Source organism: Eutrigla gurnardus (genome assembly GCF_963514095.1).
Source record: "Eutrigla gurnardus genome assembly, chromosome: 6".
Taxonomy (NCBI): Eukaryota; Metazoa; Chordata; class Actinopteri; order Perciformes; family Triglidae; genus Eutrigla; species Eutrigla gurnardus.
Genome location: NC_139920.1, coordinates 4,531,300 through 4,558,527, shown reverse-complemented (window position 1 = coordinate 4,558,527; position 27,228 = coordinate 4,531,300). Strand labels below are relative to the sequence as shown.

General features: G+C 42.3%; 1 protein-coding gene across 1 annotated transcript; it reads left to right on the top strand.

Moving 5' to 3' along the window:
- Positions 1-7,730: 7,730 nt before the first annotated feature.
- LOC311015232 (desmoglein-2.1-like) lies at positions 7,731-25,797 on the top strand (the record flags this gene model as incomplete). Its single annotated transcript, XM_084012363.1, has 15 exons — positions 7,731-7,739; positions 8,339-8,464; positions 11,774-11,929; positions 12,283-12,421; positions 14,727-14,896; positions 15,493-15,627; positions 16,069-16,254; positions 16,684-17,279; positions 18,520-18,662; positions 19,216-19,437; positions 20,198-20,437; positions 20,859-20,992; positions 22,212-22,523; positions 22,623-23,420; positions 25,714-25,797. The coding sequence occupies 15 exons, from the start codon at positions 7,731-7,733 to the stop codon at positions 25,795-25,797; spliced, it is 3,450 nt and encodes a 1,149-aa protein (XP_083868489.1).
- Positions 25,798-27,228: the final 1,431 nt, after the last annotated feature.

Sequence of the window (27,228 nt, the reverse complement as noted above, 5' to 3'; positions counted from 1 at the left end):
CGTTGGGTCACGATTCGATATCGATTCGATTCGATATTGATTGAAATGCTTCGATATCGATTCAGTATCAAGTAGAAATACAAAAGTAAGAGTACCAGATCATTTTTTCAAATAATTTATTTCGTTTCACATGCCTTATGAACAGCCGTGGTATAACTCATGGCATGACATAACGTAACATTTTGAGTAATAAAACATCAGCTCAGTAATACTAGTACACATGGTGCGTACAAAAGTATAAAAAAAATGACAGTGCTGTATTAACACTGAACTAAAGTGCATAACTTAAATTATGTATTTCTTTCCGCTTTGAAACGGCATTTCTTTCTGAGCTCACATGACATCCTTAAACAATAAGGCATAAGAACCAGGTGCCTTCTGGTTACAAACTAGATGTGTACAAATAAAACATCAGCACAACAATACCAGTTTAAGGTGTGCAAAAGTAAACAAATATAACATGACAGTGCTGTATTACATGTAATGTAATGTAGGCCTATGTAAACTTAAAGCATCATCAACTTATCATCAACACAAAAGAACCAGGTGCCTTCTGGTTACAAACTAGATGTGCACATGTAGATTTTTGTTTAAGAAAATCAGCTGGTCTACATGTTCTGGATTAAGTGCACTTCGCTTGGCGGTGACAATATCACCAGCTGTGGAAAAGATTCTCTCAGCTGGTACACTAGTTCCTGGGATACATAGGTATCGTTTTGCTTGGCATGACAAAAGGGGGAATTCCCCCTCATGTTCTCTCCACCAGTTGAGTGGATTGGTGGAGAGTGGCAGTGGCTTTACCTCTTTGTACCTCATCTAAAGCTTTGTCACTTGTGTTTCTGGACACTGCTACTGGAGCATATGTGTTCCCCAGGAGATCAGCCAAAGCACAGGAGTCCCTTGCTTTCTTTGATGGTGGTCCAGAGTCATCAGCTGGCTCTGCCTGCTGCTCCAGCACTTCACCTCCCTCACTGTCTGTTGCAGTTATTGGCCCACCCTGTTGTGAAAGTAAATAAATCACATTAAAGAAAAGAAAAGCTTTGTATTTCAATAGTTACACGTTAGTTTCAAATCCAATGTGGGAGTGTATGATAGAAGTAAAATTATATATAAAATAAAATGTACCAGCGTTCAAATAATTCCAGACCTGACTGCATAAGACAACAAAACAAAAATATTCTGTGTGCACAGTTGCACACACAGTCAGTATCTTCATTCAATATAAATTTGTACTTACAGAGCCCTTCTCAGTTGCTAATGCATCAGTGATAGTGGTGAGATTGGCAAAGATTTCCTCACGCTCATCATCATCAGACAGAAAAGGCAGGGCCTTGAAGCGTGGGTCCACAGCTGAAGCTAGGAGGAGTTCGTCCTTCAGGCCCATGTACCTTTTAAATAAATTAAAATGAATTAATTCACATTATAATAAATCTTTTTTCCCCACATAATCATGAAATTCTAATGAAAATTAGTTTGTAGTGTATAGTTACTGTAAAAAAACAAACAAACCGAATAAAACAGGCCTAACAATGTGATGATAATGTAGAACAAAAAATACCTTTTCTGGAGATCCCGGCGCACCGCAGATTTAATCTCCTTCACCATCCCAGAGTCACTGGGGGTCAGTTGCATTTCCTCCAGAAGTTTTTCCCTAAGGGGTGCGATGACAGAAAGAGTAGGGGTAGCTTCCTGAGACATCACCAAGGTGGCTTTCTTCAGTGGCTTCAGAGCCTGTGCAACGTCCTCTGCTGCTGTCATGTCTGCCTCTGTAAGGGTGCACAGATCCTTTTCCTGTTTTCGTACTTCAGGGGAAAGTAGTGCAGCGGACACAGCTGGCTACTGCTCCAAAAATCTTTCCAGCATTTCTAATGCGCTGTTCCAACGCGTTGGTACATCAGTCACTAGTTTATGCTGTGGGAGATCCAGCAACTTCTGTTTTCTCTTGAGTGCATGACTGGCTAGCGTGCTTCGGTGGAAAAAAGTGGAGATGCGCCTCACTCTGCCGAGAAGCCGCGAGACGACAGGGATTTTAAGAGCAGCCTGAGAAGCTAAATTGAGTACGTGGGCAAAGCAGCCAACATGCAAACAATCAATGAGACTGACAGCAAGCAGCATGTTTGCAGCATTATCTGTGACGATTGCCAGCACTTTATCCACTAACCCCCATTCGTTCATTGCCTCCTTCAACAGGTTTGCTATATTGCTCCCGCTGTGGCTTTCGTGCAGGGCTCTAGTCTGCAGGACATTTGACACTAGTGCCCACTCATTAGAAATGAAATGAGAGGTAATAGTTACGTAGGAGTCCGTCGCTCTCGACGTCCAACAGTCACATGTAAGAGCCACTCTCTCTGTCGATTTCAACAACTCCAAAACCGCGAGACTTTTTCTCTTCATACAGCTTCGGGATGGCGACTTCTGTCATGTGTTTGCGTGTTGGTATGGCATATCGTGGTTCGAGCGTGGGTACCATCTTCTTAAAACCCTCGTTTTCGACGACACTGTACGGCCGCAGGTCCTTGCATATGAAGACAGCCACCGACTCTGTTATCTTCTGTGCCCGGACTTTGTGGCGCCAGTTGCACATAAATGATCGGTCGAGTAGCGCTTGCTTAGAATCCGCGGATTTAGCCACGGGTTGCTGCAGAACGTCTGCATGGTGTCGGCTCAGGTGGTTTCGTAGGTTTGTCGTATTGCTACAATATTTTAGAACTGCCTGGCAAAGTTTACACAACACCTTAGATTTATCCCTCTCCTGTGTTCCAGGTTTACATGGGAATACAAAATGAATCCACACGTCAGATTTCAGGTTTGAAGGCGGTGGCTTAACGCTGCTGCTACTCACTCCGGTCGCCATATTGTTATGGTTTGGTCTAGTGCGGCCCCCGTCCGTACAGCGCGAATCACACGAGGGTGTTGGTCACAGCGCCCCCACTGGCCAGGGGCTTGAATCGATTCAGAAAATTGCTGAATCGATATTGAATTGCGGGGAAAAGAATCGCAATGCATTGCTGAATCGATATTTTTACCCATCCCTAAGAGAGAAGTATAAGTATTTTTTAAAGGTGCTCTCATATGTATGTATATGCATCTTAGTCAACGTGTCTAAACAGAGAGAGAGAGAGAGAGAGAGAGAGAGAGAGAGAGAGAGAGAGAGAGAGAGAGAGAGAGAGAGAGAGAGAGAGAGAGAGGTGGGGGGGGGGGAAGAATTCCCCTGGAGGAAGATTATGGCAGTGAACCTGAAATACGTGTTGTAAAGTTGTTTTCAGCGTTGAAGACAGAAAGACAGAAGAATCTGAGGCTGAACATTTTATGCTAAAACAAACATGATTTTTTTACTTCTTCGCTTTCATTCATTTTCATGAACAAAACAAACACCAGACACCTTTAATTGATTTCAGATATTTGAAGTCAAAGTTCAAATTATAGAGTTAAATTGACCTTTTTTAAGACTTTTGCAGACCTGTGGAAAGATGTATTTTCTCTTTTGGTAACATTAATAACTGGGATTGGAACGGCTGGGGTTGTTTTGGGTTGTTTCCATGAGTGTTTTGGGTTGTTTCCATGAGTACCTTAAGTAAGTATCATAAGTACTCTTTTTATATCAGCTGTGTATCAGGGGAGCACAACAGTGAGTGGTTACCGTTGTAAAATGATTTGTTAGGTTTAGGTGAAAAAAGGTTATATTAAAAGTGTGTTGTGTAAAGAACAAGAAAATTATGAGACAGGTGCGTCCTCCCTCACTTCAGACTTTATTTAAAAAGTATGCATGCACACTATTATTCTTCACTTACTCACTTAATACTTATTTTTCCCTAACTCATTAACAAATTAAAACATATCAAAGTCTTCCACATAGAACAATAATTTCCCAACAACTTGTGATTTCTAAATCTTCATATACAAATGAAAATAACAAACATTTTCCTCCAAACTCCTTTGGTCTACTGCTTACAGCTTTAATAACTGCTATATTTGCTAAGTATGCAGGCTGATAATAGCCTTGCTCTGAGAAACACGTATCCCTGGTTTGTTCAGAAACATACAACGCCAAGGTGACTGGGCCAGAGTGGCTTATCTGAAAAGAATATAATATATATTTATATATAATATAGTACGATGAAGGTGGAAAACAGGAGAGAAAGTAAAGTGGGCTTGGAGTAACGGGTGGCCTTTATCCTGAACCGAAGCTAAAACTTTGTACGTTGGGAGAAGAGAACTCTCTGTGCAGAGTAATGGGTGAAGCAGCTCTGCAGAAAACCAACTGTCATCGCAAAACCCTTTGAGAAGAAAGTAGTGCGTTTACCCCTGTATGAGTGCTTTGACAATGTGTTCTAGCTGCCTGTCCTTGTCAGCCTGATGGACTGTTCAAGCCCGAGGCTGAACTGAAACCTTTAACAGCGATATGGCAGCAAGCAGACACACCTTTGAGAAACACGCAGGCATGTAAGAGTGGAAGTTATGAAGGTATAAAGCAAGGGGAGGGGGCTGCACCAGCAGGACTGGTTGTTAGTGTGGGGGAGGGGGGGGATCTCATATATGTGTGTCTTTTATTCAGTTTGCTCAGTGTTGACCTCTCAGTCTCACACACAGGACAGGCTGGCGTTGGCTTCTCTGCTCTCATGGCTCGACTCTCCTTCGTGGAGCTGCTGCTGCTGTCAGCGCTGGCTTTGGTGAGTTCACCTTGAAGCTCCACACCAGCATGCTGCCCGTCCTGCTGTTTCTTTCAGTTGGACTAATTTGCTCTTTATTAAATGCCATTAGTGGTGATACAATGCATGACGGCTCTACTTAAATTGTTTTTTGAATCCATGCACAGTTGCTGAATAATTCATTGAGAAACAGAAAGAGTTGGAGCATTGTTGTGTCATGATGATGTTTCTCTGCAGCAGTCAATGTGCTGTGAGTGAGATGGAGTAAAAGATGAGAGTTGTGATCCGTCTGTCCTTAATAATACATGTTGGGATGTAAATACACAGAAGTTTTAACATACTGTTTCTGTTAAAAGAGAAAGACAGAAACTCACATTCTCCCTCCAGCTCCATCTCGATTATGTGAAGTGTAACTCATTTGCAGAAAACAAATTCACATGAATTTTAAAGTAAAAGATGAATTTGTCCGATAGCATTATTATTATTCTTTTAATTATTATACTGTATACGTTGCGATAACATTCTTATGCAGAATTATTTCATAATCGGTGTTGTAGTCGAGACCGCCTAAAATGAGTCATGATGAAGACCAAAAACTGAGACAAGACCATGACTCTGAGACTGAATTAAGACCAAGACCAGACCAGTGTGAGTCCCACACTGGTCATACTGAAGATCAAACATGGAACATGTGTATGTACAAGTGGACCATGAGAAATATCTGGAGGAATAATCAAAAAGCATGTGCACGCACGTGTTTTCCTTTGTTTTCTATTAGCAATCACAGTAAAGATATTAACAAATAAATAAGAAACAGAGGATTCAGATGTGATATTGTGACATCACCAAACTGTAGTTATGGTCTTGAACTCTCATCCTGAGTCCTGTTTGTCAGAGAAACAGTCCACTCAGAGATGAGACCGAGACCTACAAGAATTAGTCATCAAACCAGTCTGGAGACCGAGCTTGATCTCAAGTCCTCCAACACTATATTTATATATACACCCCCGTCTGGACCCCTCCCCTTCTGTCTGCACTGGACTAACTAGTCTTCTCCTGCAGGAGCCTGCTTTCAGAAGGCTCGTACATGTACTTTGTTGGCTCCACCATCCAGGTGGTTTGGTTGAACCTTTTGCTGCGTGCAACACTTACACATACAACCTCCGGTTCTGAAAAGTGAAGTCAAAGCTGAAGTGCCTTGAACTGTCATTCTCTCTGCTAGCCAATATTCATCAATATTCAATCCAGCATGATGTTCATTCAGTACTTTATGGTCCATTTAGAGTCAAACAGACCAGAAAGCAGGGGATGCTTTAGGGGCGGGGCTACCTGCTGATTGACAGGTCGCTATCATGCTAACAATGCAGATAGCTAATAAGATGACTTTAACACTTAGCTGTAAAGTTGACCTTGAACTATGAAGCTAACTTTGTTAGCAGCTTCACACCAGAATCCAGATGGATCCAGATCCAGTAAGAGTGCTGCTCTGCTGCTTGTGTTACTCAGATCCACCTGTCGCTCCTCAACAGTCCAAATATGGTCACTTCCTTCACTGGTGGCAAGAAAATGCAAGATAGCGACAACCAAAATGCAAAATTCAAGGTTTCCAGAGTGTAGTCCACATACGTGTCACCATGACTACAGCCACTTCTTACATACAGTCAATTCTTCCCCATGTATGTATTTCATATAGTAACACGTTGTCCTGGCTTTTACTTCAGTTTTTTGAGCCATTTCTGTTTGTTAGTCCTGATCAGAGAATCTCCAGATATAGAGGTTAGATGCTACTTGGAGTCACCGATGGGAAAGCATTAATCAAATTATAATACTACGTGTGCCATCCATTCAGTAGCTAATGACATACAGGGCTCCAGAGTGCGACCATTTTGGTCGTACTCTCCCGAGCACCTAACGCTGCTCGGGAGAAGAAAAAAAAATCATAAGCGCAGCATCTCTTTGTGTTCTCCTGACGGTATCGTGGTCTAAACCAATAAGAGACGGAGCTCGGGCGGGTCCTTGCCTCTGATTGGCTGTGGTCCTTTTCACTGCTGTAAATTGGGTCAGTTTGAAAAATGCGAGCGAGCTGAGCAGGTACTCCTGAGCGCTTCGATTCTCTTTGAAAATGAAGAGAGGCAGAAAGCCTCGCCCCGAGACTAATTAAAAAGCCCAAAAATATGCCTTCAGACAGGACTGGTTGAAGCAATTTCCCTGGCTGATGTACGATAAAGAAAGGGACTCAATGCACTGCATTTATTGTCGGGAGTGCGGTCAGAATATGGCCGGTAATAGTGCGTTTGTGGAGGAGTCAACAACATTTCGCATCGAGACGTTGAAAAAGCGCAATATGTCCAAAAAGCATACTACATGCCATGATAAGTGTGTTAATAAAGTGGCCCCTCATCCAGCTGCATTTCAGCGTCAGGCTGTATCAATCAGCTCCACTGAGGAATCTGAAATTATTATAAAATTCAACGTCGCATATAATATTGCAACTGAGGGGTTGCCGTTCACTAAATTTAAGTCAGAAATGATTCTGATGAAAAAAATGCCGACACACTGAAGAACAAGACAGCTGCGGAGGTTGGAAACGCCACGTACACGTCATTCATGACTGACGGCGACACAGACGTCTCTATGAAGGAGTGCGTTATTGTCTACTGCTGCATTTTGCATAAAGGGAGGCCGGTCAACATGTTAATTGGACATGTCCGGTGGAGCATGGACACGCACAGTGTTTGAAGGCCCACATTACAGCATGAGACATCATGAATGGGAAATTGTATAGTAGCCTATTCCTAATATTATTAAAAATGAATAGCCTAAGTAAAAATATAAGTAGGCTAGGCTAAGATCACATAAACAGTTTTCCATCTGCAATCTATAGGCTAGTGACCTGTATGATCTTTTTATTGTGCCACAAAGCAAGCATTTGCTGCACTTGGGCATCAGTGTGCAGATTGGCTGGAGAAAAGGATTGCTCTGGGAGCTGATGGTGCTGCAGTTAAGCTAGGCCATAAGGGGGAGTCATTATGTAAAAGGGGAGCAATAAAAAGGTGACTTTTTGGCATTAAAGGCGACACGATGAAAAATGTGGGTGCACCTAAATTTTGTGCTGGTGCACCTAAAAAAAAAAAAAGTTAGGCGCACCAGTGCTACCAATGCAAAACGTTAGTCTGGAGCCCTGACATACAAACTACCTGCTTGAACACATTGTGCTTAACCATTACCCACTGAATGCACCACAACACGTGTTGAACATGACAGCACTAGCAGCTACAACAACAACAACCTCAACACCCAATATGTCAATCTCACACACACACACACACACACACACACACACACAGAGCCAAGTAGCTAGCTAACTCACACGCTCTTCACCATTTCTACAATGCTACAATGTTAGGATAGCCTAGCACCCATCAACCAGACTCCATTCAGAAAACAAGCATTTTAAAGTTATCTTGTGGTCTTGCAGACAGACCTAACAAAGCATGACTTCACACTTTTTACTGATCACCATCATGATGGAGTTATTTCAGCATCCTTTTCATCTGGTTATTGATATTAAATCACAGCTATATAGTTTATTCTGGGACTGGAGTGATCCAGTCTGAAAACATATTGAGTATCGGTATGTGCCCACTACAGTCTCCATTAAAGCAAGTGTTCATCTGCTCTGTTTTCAGATGCTCAGTGCTGAGGCAAGAGAGAGGACACCAAAGACCCTGAGGAGGAAGAAGCGAGAGTGGATCCTTCCTCCTGCCAAGATGATGGAAAACACTGACTACACCCACAAGGAGTTCATCGCCAAGGTTCATTTGGCTTTTATTTCTTAAAATCTTTACAATCACAATTAGCATGCCTTGGAATCACAATGTGTCAAGTAAACAGGCAAACCACAAACTGGTTTCTGTCATGTCATTGTAACCCCTTCTTCCTTAGTGTTTAAAATCTACACTGAGGTCACACCCAATAAGAATAAAACAGGTCCTAGGTTCTCAGCTAAAGATGGTGAATTCGCTGTGGTTCTTCTCTACCAAATTAAACAAGGGACTTTATCACTTGAGTGAGAAAAAAAAGAAGGTGTCATGTAACTAGCGCGGTGCCTCCACTGAAAACTTACTATGCTATGCCATAGCATAAAATTATGTAAGCCCTCAGAAATCAAATAAATACAGTTTACTCTGAAAGAATGTTAACGAACAATATGTAAAGGTAAGACACAAACCTTTATTCGCTGTAAACCTTTGGAATAATACCTGGAGAATGCTTCAGACATGGATGAGTATATAGAAACCAACAAACACACAGCATTTCCTGTACCAAAGTATGTTCACAGTTCATATAGAAATAGAAAAGAAATAATAATGCTACCACCCAAAAAAACTAACCCAAGCGCTTGGATAATTTTCCCTAACCGTTGGGGCCCATTCGTAGAATTGGTGCACATGAAGTTTTATCCGGTCACAAGACGTTAAACTTGGAAACCAGGACAGTTCACATAGTCTGCTTTAAAACAGTCCCGTCTCTCGGTTCCGTTCCAATGTCAAGTACTCACGCAACCTTCCGTCGCAGATGCAATATGGCGTTAGCCAGCCAGGCCGTAGATCGATGTCCAGACAGCTCCGCGACGACTCCCGTAGCCCGGGCTACCAGCAACACGTCCTCGTTCTCGGCTGTACCTCGTCCGCTCAGTCCTCACGACTCCCACGAATGTCGTTCCTCGCGTCGCTCCTCGCGTCCGTGTTGTGAAGCAGGCTAGCTCTCTGCCACCGAGCTAACTCACTCCAGCGCTAATGTCGGAGCTTGTGACGAAGACCACGCTATCGCGGCTCGAGAAAAGAAAAACCGTCACCGTCGTGTAAACTAAAACACAATCGATGGAGATATGTGGAAAGAGTCCTCTGACCGATAAAGTCTCTCCAGGCAGTGCAATATATGGGCCAACATTAAGTTCGAGTCTCCACACACTGACTTCGTTCTCTGCCGAGGAAGAACACACAGCCGCTCGTCTCTGTCCCGGAGAACTTCTCGAAACTTCCTCCAACGGAAATAAACAATAGTTTTTCCTAAAACAGGAAAAACTAAACCTTAATCAGTTTTAAAGGCCATAGAATATTTTTAAACAATATAATACATGAATTACAGAATTAATACATGAACAGTATTAATTTAAACAAAAGTATTGTAAAACGGGAAACAGGGGATTCTGGGAAATGAAGTCCTCATCCACTCCGTGTTCGAAAACAGTATAAAGGAATCGTCTGCATGTTTTTACCATCACTTATTATAAAAACACAGTAAAATAAAAATGAATGTTTTTACACATTTTTAGAAAACCCTACATCATGTTGCTGTCTGCCAAGAACCCTGCAGTGATGAACCCGTTCCTCATTTGTGGAATATTGTGCAGAAGAAGTGTTGTGTTAACGGGACAGATGGTTAAACAAGAAGTCCCATGATTTGACCACAGCTAAGGAGCATTACACAACAACAAAACATGCCATAGTTTATTCATAGCAAATATTTATTGTTCAAAAAAGCATGTAGGCTACTTCTTCACAATCAATTAGCAGCAACACACACAGCATTCCAGAGTCTCTCTCCTCCGTGTGTGACGTATATCTGAGTGAAACAGGATAAACAGGTGGGATGTAACGCTGGGAGGAATTTGATTTGATCGTTAAAAAGATAAGTTCACAACCTTCTCAGAGCTGAAGTTGCAAATTGATTGGTGGATGGATGACGTGAAATTATTGGTTTGTACTATAGCTGATGTAAGCATGCATCATATTTTGTTTTCTAGGGCGACTAAAACATTGGATTTTGACATAAAAAAATATGAAAAAAAGTATTTTTGGTTTGTTTTTCTGCATAAATTAAATTAGGTGCACATTATGACTACAGCGGTGAATTAAAGGAGTTAAAAAGGCATTTTCATGTCAGCTCCATTTTAATTTGGGGTGGTTATTAACATTTATCTGGCTATTCATTTTAGGTTTCAAACAATCTGCTTTGCTGGTAACAAGGTTTGTGTCTGTAGACGGTCCAATTGAATTGTGTCGTCGCAGAAGCAAAGTCACCACGTTTCTCATGGCCTTCATGCAGGCATCAACATGTTTTCTACAGTCAGCAAGCAACATGAAGCATTCCCCCTATGGGCTCGCTATTATACCAAATACAAGCTCATCAACCTCCTGTTACATCGTAACCACATATGTGAGCTAAAGTTCCCTTTTTAACATCATGGAGCGTGTTCCCACCTGCTTCAAGGCAGCCACTGTCCTCCCTGCAACTACAAATAAATTCATATTTTGAAAAGAGAACAAAGCTTGTATATGTTGTAGCCACAATTAATTTCAAAACATTCTTGTCTTAATTTGTTGTGTTGTCATCTATTACTGGAGCGTTGACGGCAAATTATAGATACAATCATCAACATCGGGAAATGTGGGAGTTGGATTAAGTGCAGAACATCGATGGTGCTCAAACAGTCAGAGTTGGTGGACAATTTTTCAAATGTTTCAAAAAGTGCTTAATTGCTGCTGTTTGCATTCCTCCTGAAGCAAACTCAAACATGTACTAGAGGAATGCACCACTGTTAGTATTTTGTTTTTTGTTATGTTTTTCTTATGTAGCAAATGGGCTTTCACTGTATTTGGCTGTGTGTCCCTGCGTTACATAATGACAACATATTACCCTTGAATTTTGAAATAATAAGTTACAAATGGTGCCGTGTACTATTGTTAAGCGGTTACAATTTATTGAGTATTTGGGGATGCTGCTGCAGACCAGGAAAAGGATTGTAATCTACATGGCTGAGCTCAAAGGCCCTGCACTGCTCATAGTGGACTGAAATTTGTGGCTTTGGGCTCAACTCACTCTGTGCTTTTGATCAGTTCCGCTGGACATGGTGGCATGTTTTCTTCCTGAAAGCAATAAAAGAAAGGACAGTAAAACCCTGCTTTTGCAGCTCTGGTTGGCATCTGCTCCATAGCAATAACTGAAAAGGTTGTTATATAGCCATTCAGCAGTAGTCATAATGGGTCAAAGCATGTGTTTTTATTCAACGGTAAATTAGCAATAATCATAATGTTTACAAGGCTGTGTATTATTTACAGATTCGCTCTGATAAAGATACAAGGGCACAGGTGCAGTATTTTCTGACTGGAGCTGGAGCCGACAAGCCGCCCTTCAACCTCTTCGTTGTGGACCCTGATACGGGCTTTGTGCGCATTACTGCCATGTTGGACCGGGAGAAACACCCATTCTACAATGTAAGTTTTTGTGCTGCACTCCATGGACTGAAACACAGCTGATCACCCGGCTCCCCTCACACACTTAAAGACCAGCTCGTACATGAAGATTTACAAAGACAAAGTACAAACCTGTAAAGATCTGTGACGCCGAATCGAGCACGGTGGGGGGGTGGGGTCAGACCATGCCCATCTTTGAACGCGCATTTCATTTTGATCTCAACTACACACCTGTGTATTTTTCCCTGATCTTGTATTTTTCCGTCCATAAACATATAAACACCAGCATGACAGCTGGAAGCATTGATCTGTTTGTGTGTTATGTCTTATCTATATTAAACCGACCATGTTGTCCCATCATGTAATTCATGCAGCTAACAGGGGTGGCTAAGTACAGAGACGGGACCATGGCAGAAGAAGACATCCCACTGGCTATCACAGTCCTGGACCAGAATGACAACTCTCCTTACTTTGAGCTGCAGACTGGCAACATCACAGAGGCAAGCAAAAAAGGTACTGTCAGACTTTTAACCCTGTTGTTATCCCAGTGTGAGTCACACAAACACAGGACTTTCACCCAGGATGCTGTGTGAATGTTTCAATTATGGCCTGCAAGTGTTTGTGAGAACAGACTTTTTAAACTAGTTGACAAATGACGAAGATTAATGTCCCGCTATTTAATAAAACTAGACATGCACTCATGGAAAGCATGTCTTTTGTTTTTGAGAGGGCAGAATTGTAAGTCCTCATCAGAGAGAGAGCATATCATATCATAACAAAAGTTGGACACTTTACACGTGGAGCAGGACTAGAACACGCTCCTGCTTTTCTTTTTCATAAGTTGTTGCAGTATTTTTTGGAGTGGATGCCACTTATTACACAAATTGATCAAAGATTTTCCCTCCAAAATACCACATTCAGACAACAAGACCTTGAGGAACACCAACAAAATTGTTGTCCTGTTATTGTCAATATATGTAGTAAAGCCATCCACCCACTGGATCAGCTCTCTAGTTTGTGGCATTAAAGTTTCATGAGGCTGTGATTCTCCTACACTGCAAAAACAGCCCTTCTAGAAAGAAGTAAAATTTTCTCATATTCAATCAAATTATCTTGTATCAAGCAAAAAAATCTGCCAATGGGGTAAGCTTTTTTTGCTTGACAAGCAATTCTTAAAATAAGCCCAAATTTCTTAGCTCCGAAACACTAAAATGAGACTTTAAACTAGACAGAAAATCTTAAACTAATCCAAATTCTTCTAAAACAAGCAATGAAAAAAACACTAATTCAAGATTAAATTACTCAAAATTAGAATTTAAGTCTCTTTACTAATTTAAGAAATTACACCTTAATCTGGGATTGATAATGAGCATAAAAGTAGTTAAAATAAGACATAATTTCTTAAAACAGCATAACAAATATAAAAGTGATGTCTTAAATCAAGATATCACAACTTTCTCAGTTTTTTTTTTATGGCTGGAGTGCCATGCAAGCCTTTTTTATTTTTTATTATGAGAGAGACAGTGTGGAAAGGGGAGATAGAGGGGGAAGACATGCGCGAAGGAGATTGCCGGGCTGGGAGTCGAACCACTGATCTCCGCGTCAAGGCTGAGCCTCCGTACATGGGGCGGCTGCTTTATCCACTGCGCCACCGGCTGAGCCTCCGTACATGGGGCGGCTGCCTTATCGACTGCGCCACCGACCGCCCCAGTTAATTTTTTTTATTAACTTTGCAATACAATTGCTCAATTCAACATCCAAAAAAAAAGGGCACTTCTGCATTCCAGATCCATCATAATCAAACAGATTGAAAAGCCAGTTCTGATTTGAACCTCACTATCAAAATAATAATACATCAATTATTGTAGCAGCATAGCAACTAAACATCATGTTGCAGCTGGTTTGCAGCATAATATCCCATATGGTTTTCAATCTCACCAAGCAACTGTCCTGTAATGAAAATGAAAATATTAATAATAAAAACTTTTGTCCTTGTTTCATGGCATTCTTGAATTGAGATGTTGTGCAAATGGTCTTACTCTTAAAATAAGGCAAATAATCTTGGTGCCCCGCTGGGTTTGATCGTAAAACATTTTTATACTCTTTTTCTGGTTCATTCTAGCTCAAAATTAGCTGGAATATCTTATCAAGAAAAAGTAAGGCATACTTTCTTAAAATGAGATATTTTTTCTAATGCAAAACTTGCTTGACAAGATTAATATTCTTTTTGGACAAAAAATAAGACTTATTTTCTTGATACAAGGCTTTTTTTACTTTCTTGAAATTCCATTTTTGCAGTGTACAAGCCAGTGAGAGAGAATTAACGCATCTCACATGAACACAAACAGAGCTCATGGGATCCACAAGGGTTTCAGCTTTCCAGTCAGATCCAGTTAATGTGCCAAAGTTTCCTCTAACTTTCAGCCCACTTTACAATGAGCCAGCATGACATGGCAGGTACCACTGGTTCCAGTAAGTGTTCTTATGATGTCAAGCATGTTCACTCTAGATTTAAAGAGAGTTTGTCAGGATCAGTTGCCATCCTGCGGTCCTCCGAAGGTGAAAACAGCCTGACAAAAAGAACCTTCACCCAAATATCTCAATGTAAAGAAACCCAGAAACAAGACCTGGACTAGGAGCATGATATGAGAAGTATATGAAAGTTGATGGTTATATATGGATGGTATAATTGAAATTAGGCATTCATATATGATACATCATTTTCATAAACGGCATAGCCTAAACAGAGCAGGCTTTCCCAACAAATTGAAACGTGATGGATTCTACTGAGATGGCGTACTCTTGTGGTCCTCTGCAGGAACCTTTGTGATGCAGATCGAGGGGAAAGATGATGACCAAGCTGGAATTATTAATTCAAAGATCTCCTACTCCATCGTCAGTCAGGAGCCTCAGGGCACAGGTCACATGTTCACTATCGACGAGAAGACGGGTAAACTGTACGTGAAAGAGGGCACGCTGGACAGAGAGGTGAGGCTGCTCACATGAAAACACATACAAAAACTAACGTGAAACGCTCTGTGACCAACCAGTTCTCACTCCCAACCATCAGTCACTGTCTCACACCGACACACACACCGGACTTCTCCAGAATCCAACGTAAACCCATCCTTGTCAATATTAGATGGTCAGAACAAGCGAGGAAATCCGCAGTTAACGAACACAGAATTTTCATCCAGGAGGCTGCTGTTGGTGACCAGAATAAACTAAGACTGTGGTAACACTTTCCAACGTGATGCCCCAGATCACATCCAGAGACCAGTAGTGGACGTGGTCACCAACTGCGTTGAGTACTACGGTATTTAGCCCCCAATTGGACTCACTCACCCAATTCCCTTGAGTTACAGTAAGCTCATGAGAACCAATGAACTCAATCAACTAATTTCACTTTCACACAACTGGAGTAGTGGGAGTTGTAGTTGGCATCAAGGTGCAAGACTCAAAGGAAGTTTTACAGCAGCACTATGTTGCCCTGTAAAAACACTGTTGACTTTTGTCTACACTAAACGGTGTGATGGTTTTTTGGTCCAATGCAAGAAGAGTGCATCTGTTTGTTCTTTTTGCAGACTTTTGACTTCTACAAACTGGTTGTAAAAGGGACTGATATGGGAGGAGCACCAGGGGGTCTGACGGGGACCGGAACCGTGGAGATCAAAGTCCTGGACATCAATGACAACATCCCAACTCTGGAACAATCTGAGGTGAGGAAATATACATTGCACACACACCCACACACACACACACACACACACACACACACACACACACACACACACACATTTGAAAAAAGTGAATTCTTGATCTCAGGGAACAGTGTTTTGTGTCTGAGCTTTCAACTACTTCTCAAAGTTGTATATGGAGAGATAATGCATGAACACAGTGGTGCATTTGGTGAAAAGCCTTGTTGACAGTATTGCAATACATTGAATTCTAACCCCTGTATCATAATACATAAAATATCACAGATTGTTGCCAGTTCAGATCCCTAGTGGGTGCTGTGGGAGGCTGGTTTGTTTCCAGTATTCATAAACCGCTGGAAAGAATAGAGCTGATGCAGACACAGAAGTGACATGAGGACTTCTGAGCATGAATAAACAATTCAGACAATACCCTGCATGTTTTGAATCATGTTCTTTTTGCAGTACGCTGGCTCAGTGGATGAAAATGTGGTTGATGTTGTTGTGATGAGGATCAAAGCTCTGGACAAAGACCTTGTCCAAACAGACAACTGGCTGACTGTCTTTCACATCACCAAGGGAAATGAGAATAATCTCTTCTCCATTGAGACAGACAAAGAAACCAATGAGGGAATCCTGACTCTTATCAAGGTATTTATGTGACTTTAATTTTGGTGGTGTTTTGATTTGCTATTATTTACTGTAACTTGTGTTCATAGGACAACATGAAAAACGAATCCTAAAATTTTAGTGAAAAACAATCTAACAATCTTAAATAAGATAATCATAAGTCATATGGTCTTCCAGCATAAATACAGGATAAATAACTCAAAAATAAATATTTTTGTATCCTGTATATTCAGGCTCTATTTTTCACTTGTCTACCATGATAGCAAGCTAAACATTTACGATAATCCCAATAATAGAAATTCGCCACAGTCAATTTATTGTGAGTGTTTTGTTTTTTAAATCCAGATCCACAATGAAATGCTATATCATCCTGTTGGTTGGGTCCCTAACATTGTTTAACATTTTGTCCTCTCTCTCCATCTCGCTCACACTCTGTCCCGGACCAAACAGCCACTGGATTTTGAAGCACGCCAGAAGCTTGAGCTCGGCCTGCTCATTGAGAACGTAGCTCCTTTTGTGGAGGGTGGTGCTGTTCTGATGGATGTGGACGTTAATGTTGGAGAGGGTGGTCCTCTCGCTGCCGGTGCTGGTGCCGGAGCCGGAGCCGGAGCCGGAGCCGGAGCTGGTGGAGGTGCAGGGGTCGATGTGGGAGTGGACTTGGAGGTGGATGTAGGGTTGGATGTAGGGTTGGATGCAGGGTTGGATGCAGGGTTGGATGCAGGGTTGGATGCAGGTCTTAAGCCTGGAGTTGGTGTTAACCCTGGTGTCGGACCTGGAGTGGGTGTTAAGCCTGGTGTCGGACCTGGAGTGGGTGTTGGTCTCCATCCAGGTGTCAAACCAGGACTAGGAACAAACATGAAGCCAAATGCACCGAAAAGCTATCCCATTACAATAGCAGTGAATAATGTTCCGGAGGGTCCAGAATTCATGCCTGAGACCAAAAGTGTTCCTGTATCAGAAGATCCCAATGAAACACCTGAGAACGGCGTGATCGCAGTGTTCACTGCGGTTGATCCAGACACAGGACAACCAGCTGACGACGTGAGGTAAGTCCAGTTGCAGTATGCAGGACTTTACTAAAAGAAGAGTTGACAGCCAATGACAGTTTCCTGAGGCTATGTAGGCACTGATGTTTTGACATACTGATGTGTGTTTCCTTCAAACCACAGAATCATCTGAACCTTTCAGAGCCTAAAATACATTTCACATCAACATTTCTTGTAATTTATTTCACAGTTTTGTTGTTTGGGCATTTCATTTTCGGAGACCAGGTTGAATGTTTTCAATGTTCTCTGTCGTAGTTTAGCATGTTAGCATGCTAACATTTACTGATAAGCAGTACACAAAGCCCAGCTGAGGATTATGGGGAAGTCATTCGTTTCACAGGTATTTGGTTTGAACCAAAGTGATTGAATTGTTTGGCCCGTCCTGCTGCTTCCTGGAGGCTCGGTGTGTCTCAGGGCTCATCACAGTTCTGCCTAGTAGTTTGAGATAGACCACAGTGGTTGAACAAAACAACGTTGTCCCAAGAGCTACGCCAACATAACATCGTTCACATTCACATGCCGTTGCTTTGAGTCAAATAAAAAAGGTTGATATCACTCTCCTGTCTGTGTAGATTCAGCCTGGAAGAGATCATCTTAGGGAAACACTGGCAAGAGGGGAAACAGCTTATTAATGTACTTGTATTTTTTAACTTTGACAGAGCCAGGCACTCTTGCCTCTGCTTCCAGTCTTTAACAATAACCTCCTGGCTTTAGCTACTACCATTTGCAATGTGTTGAACTATTAAGTGTGATTATACCTGATCAAAGTGACATTGTCATATGCAGATGGGAGGATTAAATGGGGAACTTTGAGGAGCTTTGAGGAACCAGCACAGAGTATAAAAGATCCAAACAATTCCTCATCACATGTCAGCGTTAGCTCATGTTCATTCATCACGTCTTTGCAGAAACAAGGCGTTACTTTATTCAAATCACTGCTATACTGATGCATAACATTACTTTGCGTAAAAATCGAGCTGACACATCCTTTCCAGAGTATCTATCTTGGGTGACATATTTCCAAATGATACCAGATCAGCAGGTGGAATATAATGTCACTCAGGACCATAGCTCTGTTAAACGTTGCAGAGTGATTGATGGATGTTGCATTGTTGGTTGGTAATAGCTGATGTAATCGCGTGTCATATTTTGTTATCCAGGAAGAATATTGTTGGCATTTTTCCTTTCAGCTCAATTTGAATGTTTTTGTTCCTTCCCTTACATATGTTTTGTGCTCCAGTTATGCCAAAGCCTATGATCCAGACAACTGGTTTACCATAGATGAAAAGACGGCGGAGATTAAACTCAACAAGGCACCAGACAGAGAGTCCCCGTTCCTGGTGAACGGTACCTACATAGCCAAGATTCTGGCCATATCCAAAGGTAATCCCTTTTGTACTTAATGTTCCTGTAGGATGATTGTGAACAAGAAGGCTTCATTTAAACAGGCTCAGACTTGGAGGACTGGCTTTACTTCTCTGTGATTTATCACCTGGATGCTTATGAGCAGGTCATAAACGTGCCCGAGGCTATCCATGAAATAAAGCACACTGTTGTTGTGTGACAGAACCTGTATAACCACTTTGTGACTCCAGGTGTGTCAGCTATATAATCCGGTGTCAGTTTTTAAAAAAACAGCTAAAACACACTGGCATCGATACAAACACACTATTGTAATTGGGGATTATTCCAAATAATTATAAATGTTTTAAATGTTAAAATATTTGCTTCAGGAGTGTACTGAGCAGGTAGTTCCGGCAAACGGAGGTTCCAGATTTATGTTCTAGTCGGGCAGGAAACAGGTGTTCACTATTAACTGGACCTTTAAACTACAGTTGGTGGCATTTTCATCTGTACAGGTGACAGTGGTCCCACGGTGGGAATAGAACTGGGGACGTTGCGGTTACATGGCTAACTAAACTGTTGTCATCCTCAGACATACCATCAAAGACAGCCACTGGAACAATAGCCATTCAGGTCAATGACCACAATGACCATTGTCCAACCCTGACCACCAGTCACACCAGTCTGTGCTCTGATGCGAAAACGGTTTATGTTACTGGCTTTGACGAGGACGCCAGTCCCAACGGGGCTCCGTTCACCTTCAGAATCATACCTGATGGGACACGAGGCAGCTGGGACGTAGAAGTCATCAATGGTAAGGCAATGTGCCCTTTCACCTCGCATTAGTGATTGTTGTGATAATGTTCTTTTTAGCAAATACTTGTCTGAGTGTAATTCATCCAGGCATAAAGTGCTCACCCCTTTCTCACTCCCAGCTCATCAAATACACACACTGGCCCTGATAGTGAAGCACCAAGGCATCAGTTAGCATCTGTTTAAGATGCATTGGCCGTTCATTGATGAAAACCCATTGTATATTGTGAATATTTTATGTATAAATGCGAAGGAAAGAAATGTGGCCTACTTTTCCTGATTCTGAAGCCCAACTTCTCCCACTGGACTGATGAAATCATCCTGAATTCAACATTTAATATCAGTTTTCTCAAATATTCAAATATTGAGTGACGAATGGTCAGTTATTAATATTTCACATCAATAACATCGCGTGACTAACATCTGCTCCAGTCTTAAAAACTCGCCGACTTTACGAATGTGTAAGTTAATAGTCGTATAATATGACTGCCCCATCATAACAGCACTATTTAGATCTGATTGATTAAATTAATGTGATAAGTGTGCTGATAGCTCAGTGGTACAGTTGCTGCTCCATATCCCGAGGCACCCTGCAGCGGTCATGGGTTCGAATCCGCAGTGCAGCCCTCTTTTAAAGCATGTCGTCGTTCTCTCTTTCCCCTTTTACTCTCACACTCCTCCCACTAAACATGTCATCGCTGTTAACAAACACAAAAATGTCTATTATGATAAAACAGTGTGAGTTTCTTTGTTGTCTCCAGCGACGACTGCCGCTCTTCACTCTGGGGAGGCGCTGTGGCCGGGCTCATATGAGCTGCAGGTGGAGGTGTTGGACGCTCAGGGTCTGTCCTGCCCGGCCAAAGACACTTTCACTGTGGACGTTTGTACCTGTGTGGACACCGAGGACTGCGGTCCGAGGACATCCAGGAGAGGAGCACCTTCATCTGAACTCTCTGCCCCAGCCATTGGCCTGCTGCTAGCAGCAATATGCTTACTGTTGCGTGAGTTGAACTTGAGTGCACACGCACACACACACACACACACACACACAAACACACATAATTACCTCATCGTGTGGACAAATACCCAGTTTCCAATTATTTTCTTTTACTATTATCAAGTGCAGCAACATTACTAAAGTTTTGCTGTGTGATCTGCAGAACACTTTACAAGACATGAAAAACATTCAAAACACTTCCTGTTATGGATTCAAACTACAATTCCTCTTTCTGTGGACAGAATCCCCTCATTCGTTAACACAATGTTTTTGCCAACATTGGAAGTGCTGGATTCACTGGATCTAGCAAGACACACATCAGCTGGTTAACCACAGCAGGAGGAACCAGAATAAACTATTTAGCTGTTATTATTTAGCCCACCTTAAATTGGCTTTGATCTGAATGTTGTCTTCTCTCTCTGCAGTCATCCCCCTTTTCCTGCTGTTCTGTCAGTGTGGCGGAGCAGACACCATCTTTCCTGACCAATTTAGTGATCTGCCATTTGATGCCAAACAGCACCTCATATCTTACCACACTGAAGGCAAAGGCGAGGATAAGGTTGGAATTTTTTGTTTCCTTTTTGTGGTATGAAAAGCATAAATCACTTTTTTTTTTATCAATACACAGAATTAAACATTAATAGTATTTGAAATTAATGAATGCTGGAATGCTATGTTCTCACCAAATTGTGGCGGGTTTGCATAAAGTCAATGCAAAGACACCAATTTTACACAAATGACGCAACGCAAATGAGGCGAATATCCAAGATATGCATGACGTTCTGTCTTGAAAGCCTATCAGTGTTGAGATCCTCCTCCTGTCATGTTGCTGAATCAGAATGAAGGAAACAAATGACAAATGATGTCTGTGGTCCCCCAGAGGTCTACGATAGTAACTCATATTAGTCCAGAGACCAGACCAGACTATGTGGAGAAACCAGAGACTGTCTGTGGTCCAAACCAAAGGTCTCTGTCATATTTATGTCTAGATGACCTTATTTGGAGTGTTGATGGTGTACAATTTTTTTTTTTTTACAATTTTTAGCATAGCCTCGAACCCATCAACCCAGACTCCATTCAGAAAACAAGCTTTTTTAAAGTAGTTAGCTTGTCGGCTTGCAGACAGACCTAACAAAGCAAAACTTCAGACTTTTTACGTATCACTATCATTATGGTTATTTCAGCATCCTTTTCATCTGGTTATTGATACTACATCGCAGCTAAATAGTTTACTAAATACTTCACAACATGTACAAATCAGCAATAGTGGTTATTTCAGCCATGATGGATGAAACATTGTTGGTGTCTACATGGAAGTAAGTCCCCCTCGCCCTCTAGTGAGAGTGAACTCAAGTTATTCAGCGTCCAAACTCACGTGAGTAACGCAAGGCGAAAATTTGCATCATGTTTGGTGTGAACACACCTTTAGAGGTGAGCTAATGGTGTCACTGGGATATCGTATGGGCTACTGCTGTCACCGATCATTTGAATTTGTTCAATCTGTCTACACCCATCCTAAAACGGATTAGTCATGTTATCTTTCTCGAAAGGTTTGATAAAAATAGCCCCACTTATAGTTCATAATTTTAAAGTCATGGAGCTCTACAATACCTGTTTAAAATATAATTTAAAAAAACTACAGGCACTGGTTGTGATTCTATGGTTTTGACCCTCATAACTTTTAACCAATTTGTTGTTGTCTTTTAACCACACCCAGTCAAAACCATACATAATATATCTTGCAAGGTCACATTTTCTTTCTTCTGTTCTTTCCTTAGGAAGTGCCCCTCCAAAGTGTCCCTATCATGTTGGGAAGTCAGAAGAAATTAAAGACCTCAGAAGCAGCCAACTTCAGCGCCATCGCCACAGCCACTCATCAGATGACCTCAAGCTATGAAGAAACTATGCAGCAGTATCAGGAAACCAGCCAAAGTTTAATGGAGGTCGACAACGCCTACAGATTTTCAAGGGAATTGTTAAACCTTGGCAGTGGCAGCACTACATTCAGCAGGCAAACTCTTGGTGCCCGGCATACCTCGGCTCTGTTCGAAGCCCTACCTGACGCTTTCCTCGATGATTACTACTCACAGGTACTATGTTAGCTGTACATGCAGCTGTTTTCTTACCGGATCTCTCACATACAGAGTTCATCTTCACCTGTGTTTGTGTTCTTTTATTGCCCTATACAGAAAGTGGCATGTGCTGTGCCAGTGAAGGACGGTCTTCTGGAGTATGATTTTGAGGGTCAGGGCTCCCCTGCTGGTTCAGTTGGCTGCTGCAGCCTCCTGGAGTCCAACAATGACCTAGAATTCCTTAATGAACTTGGGCCAAAGTTCAAGACTCTGGCTGCCATCTGTTCCCCTCCTACACCAACACCCAAACCTTCCCTGACACACAAAATGGCAGGTGCTGTCAAAACACACTCAGTTGAACAGGTTTTTAAACCCAAAATTGAACGCAGTGTTGAAACAAAGCATACGGATATAAAGACCCAGAAAGTCATGTCATCTACTAACATCTCCAACTCTTCCGTCAGTAATGTGAGCACTGCAGCACCATCCATGAGGCTTCCTCACTCCAGGTTTATGAGCATGAGTCATTCCTCTAACGTCAGTCGTTCTGCAACTATGCCCCACCAAGCTCAGACTGTCATACTGCAGCAGCAGCAGCCAGTCTACTACACCACCAGCCCTGTACTACAGCCTGTGCAGTATGTAGTTCAACCACAGCTTCAAAACACGGTGCTGCTGGCAGATGGGACCCATGGAGCCAATTATCCAAGCATGTATGTAGTCACTGGGCAGAGTCAGAGTCCTTCTGGACTCGTAATCAGTGGTTCCCAAGGCTCCCCCTCTGGGCTAGTTATCCAGAGCAATGAGAGCCACAGAAGCTCTGCCAGCCCCACCAGTCCAGCAAGCCCCACCCTGCTGCTAACTGGTGGCCCAGGTGTTTCTCAGGGCTCAGTACCTGGGGAAGGCTGGAAAGTGGTAGGGCCAAATCCTGATGGTACTTATATGTTAGTTAAAGAAAAGAGTAGTCCAGGTGAAGCTAATTGGGCGGACCCAGGCTCATCTCAGGGCATTCTGCCCAGAGGTGCCATCCTGGTAAATGAGGCTGCTCCCCCTCAGGGGGTCTCAGGTCAAGCAGCTCAGGGGATTGTGTATGGCATTCTGCCAGGACACTCTGCTGTAAATAGCTATTTAGGACAAACGTGGGTTGGGAAGTCAGGGCAGATGGGTTTAGGGCCAGTTTTGGGGGTTGGTGTTGGACAAACAAGAATAGGAATGGGACACGTGATTGAGAAACCACCGTCATTGGAACAAACAGCGGGGCTGACAGCATATAGAACAGCTTCACCAAAGGAGGACAACACCACTAGAGTCATAAAAAACATGATTTCTTCTCAAACCACTAAAACTCTTCGGCCTTCAAAGAAAAAGGTTAAGAGGGAAAATCTTTTTAAGAATGATCGAGATCCAGTTGAAAACACATCAGAGCACAACACAACACCAGGTGATGAGGAGCCTAGTGAGGTAGTCCCAAGGGCATCTGTGGAGAATAAAGTTATCCAAGAGTATCCAACGCAGACATCAGAAAAACCTTCAACTGTAAACCTTAAGGAAGATGTGGTGAAATCATTGCCAGGGCCAGATGTACCGCGGACATCATTCGATCAGTCTGACACAGTGATAGAGAAACTGAGAGGTACAATAGACGAAATTGGACCCAATCACTTAAATAAAATCACTAATACAGACAAAATGACATCAACATGTCTTCAAACAGAAGGAGAAGCTTCTACTTTAGAACACATCAACATTGTAGATAAACAAATACACGATAGTGTAGAAAATATTTTGGACAGACAGGAAGCAGCACCTATTAAAGAAGAAAAAGTAGAAGAAGAAGAAGGAACGTCTGTTGAGCACAGCATAGTTGAAGATCCAGATGACATAAGTGCTGAAGTTGGGTCAGAACGTCAATCACAAGGGATCACAGAGGATCAACATGACAGGGGCCTGGAGGAAGATGTCAGTCCAACAGAGAAAGTTGTTTCAGACTTAGAAAGTAATCAGGTAATTTCCACATCTGATGGCATCCAGGCAGATGAGAATATGGATGAAATGACAATTGTCCCCAGTGATTCACATGACGAGGTTGAGGCTGAGCAGACACAACTGTTAGATTCTGAAGAGGGACTCAATACTTTGGTTGATGAATTGTCAGCAACTCCTCCAAAACAGATCTCAACAGATACTGTGAATGCATCTGAAGAGAGGCTCATCCCTGATCAAGAAGTGATCCCAGAACCACAGGCGGATCACAGTAAAGACAACATGACAGATGAAGGTCAAACAAAGGCAGAGATTGCTGATTCTGAAGGAAGATCGGCATTGCAACCAGGGAGTACTATTTTAACTAACCAAGAAGAAGGAGATCAGGGTTATTTGTATTCAGTATCAGAAGAAATGACCACTCGAGAACAAGAAGAACAAGAGGAGGGCTCTAATGTGCCAACCATTTCAACGTTAGAGCAAGATCTGCATACAGCAAAAGACCCTGGCTACAGAGAAGAAGATGATAATCAATCAAATATGACATCAGAATCAGGTGCAGACAGTATAAGTGATGGAGAGAAAATGGAGAATATTGTGGAGAACGGAGTATCGCAGCAGACCTCTGATGACCAAGATGAGGACACTGAAAGACAAAGTGCTTTGAGTTCTCTCACGGAGGATCATTCAACCTCAGATGATGGCAATACTGATGAAGAGAAAGATGAAAATGCTGTGGAGGAAATGGTTTCACAGCAAAATATAAGCCTCTCAGATGACGAAGATGCAGGGTGTGCAGCAGAAGATGCTACATGCACAAGTTCTGAAGTAGATAACTCAGATGATCAGATAAATGAGGAGGAAGAGACTGGTGAGGAAGTGGTGTTATCCATACAGCAAAATGTTTGCATCAAGGACAACCAAGATGAAGAGATTGAAGGAAAAGCAGTGTCAGGAAGAAGTTCTCCTTTGGAGGATCAACTCATCACAGGTGACGATATAAATAATGAAGAGGAGGTGTATATCGTAGAGGAAGTAACATCAGCTATACAGCCACATCTTAGCATCTCAAATGGCCATGATCAAGAGATTCTAGAAACAGATGCAGGAAGTGTGATTTACCAAGTGGAGGATCAGTTCATCTCAGAGGAGATGGAGGAGGAGAAGGAGGAGGATGTTGTAGAGGAAGAGATCTCACCTGCACATCAAATGTCTTTTGGCTCAGATGAAGATGAAGATGGTGGAAAAGAAGATTCTTCCCACGCAGCTTCTCAAGCAGAGGATAAGCTCATCACAGATGACCGTGTAAGTGATGGACAGAAACCATCAGCCATTCAGCAAAAAAATGGCGAAGATGAAGAAAGTGACAGAGACGATGCATTGGGTCCTCATGCCGTTGATGATGGCATTCATTCTGACCAGCTGTTAGAAGAGGACTCTTTAGAGACAGAATGTTTATCTGTGCAAGATGCTTACTCAGCAAGACAACATGCAGAAACGACTCAAGTGGTAGAAACATCACAGGTGGTTTTAGCTGAAGGAATATCTTTTGGCGTTACTGCACATCAATTGAGGCAAGAGATGGACTCTTCTCAGACAGGAGACATAACTCTGGATACTCCTGAGAGACCAGCGTTAGTGAGGGGTGCTTACATGGAGGCTTTGGATGTTGCGGACACATCTTCAGAGGAACTGAGGTCGTCCAGGGTGGCCACAGGACAGGTTTCTATGTCCAGTCCAGAGAAAGTGTACACTGGTAGAATATTGGCATCTGGACAGGTTGCTGGGGATGAAACCTCTCAGGGTGATTACCTAAACACAGACATATTTTTACAGAGCGAGGGTGGGGATCTGACTTTGGAAAAAGACAAAGCAGAGGTCAGTTCTGATGTAGGGATTACAGAGACATTAGATAATAGTGCAACAAATGCATCTGGTCGAGTGTCACCAACATCTTATTCAGGGATTGAAGTTGTGGGCAGGACCATATCTTCAGTGTTGGAAACAGACCCAGGCTCAACAGAGACAGGAACAGCATGTATTATTGCAATGAGTGAGGTAGGCGAGGAGGCTGGTCCCCTTGTTCAGAATGAAAGCGTGCACGTGGTTGGAGAAGCAGCAGAGGTAAGCCTAATTGCTGCAGGGCATGCTTGTTCAACAGCTCCCAATTACATGCACGGTGCTGAGGCAAGTGGTGCTGAGGCAAGTGGTGCTGAGGCAAGTGGTGCTGAAGCGAGTCCTGTACAGCTTCAGTCAGTTATCAGCGAAGCTCCTCGGAACAAATCCAGAAAGAGTAAAAAGAACTCCAATAAGAATCCTCGTAGTCCAAAAAGCCCCTCTGGAAAGTGCCATCAACAGTGATTGCTTCCAGTTTGAAGCTGCATTAACAGCAATACAGTAAATTGTAGCATTAAATGTGGTCTGCCCCAGAAACTTTCTGCACCACTTTCATCATTAAATCTCCGTCATCATAACTTCAATAAAAGTAGGGCTGTTTCACCCAGCAAATATTATAAATCGCTTCAGGTTTGGTGTGAACACGGAAAGACCACATTTAGACATTTGATCAAATTGAGAGAGAATAAAATCAGTCAAATAAAATAGGTCAATGCAAAACATTAAAATCAGATTTGAAATGAAAGCAAAAGTGCATGTTATACAGGCTGATGACTTGAGGAATAAAATATGTCTTGTATTTACTTGCTTAGATTTTAATTTGCAGAAGTCTCTTTCCCTGTTG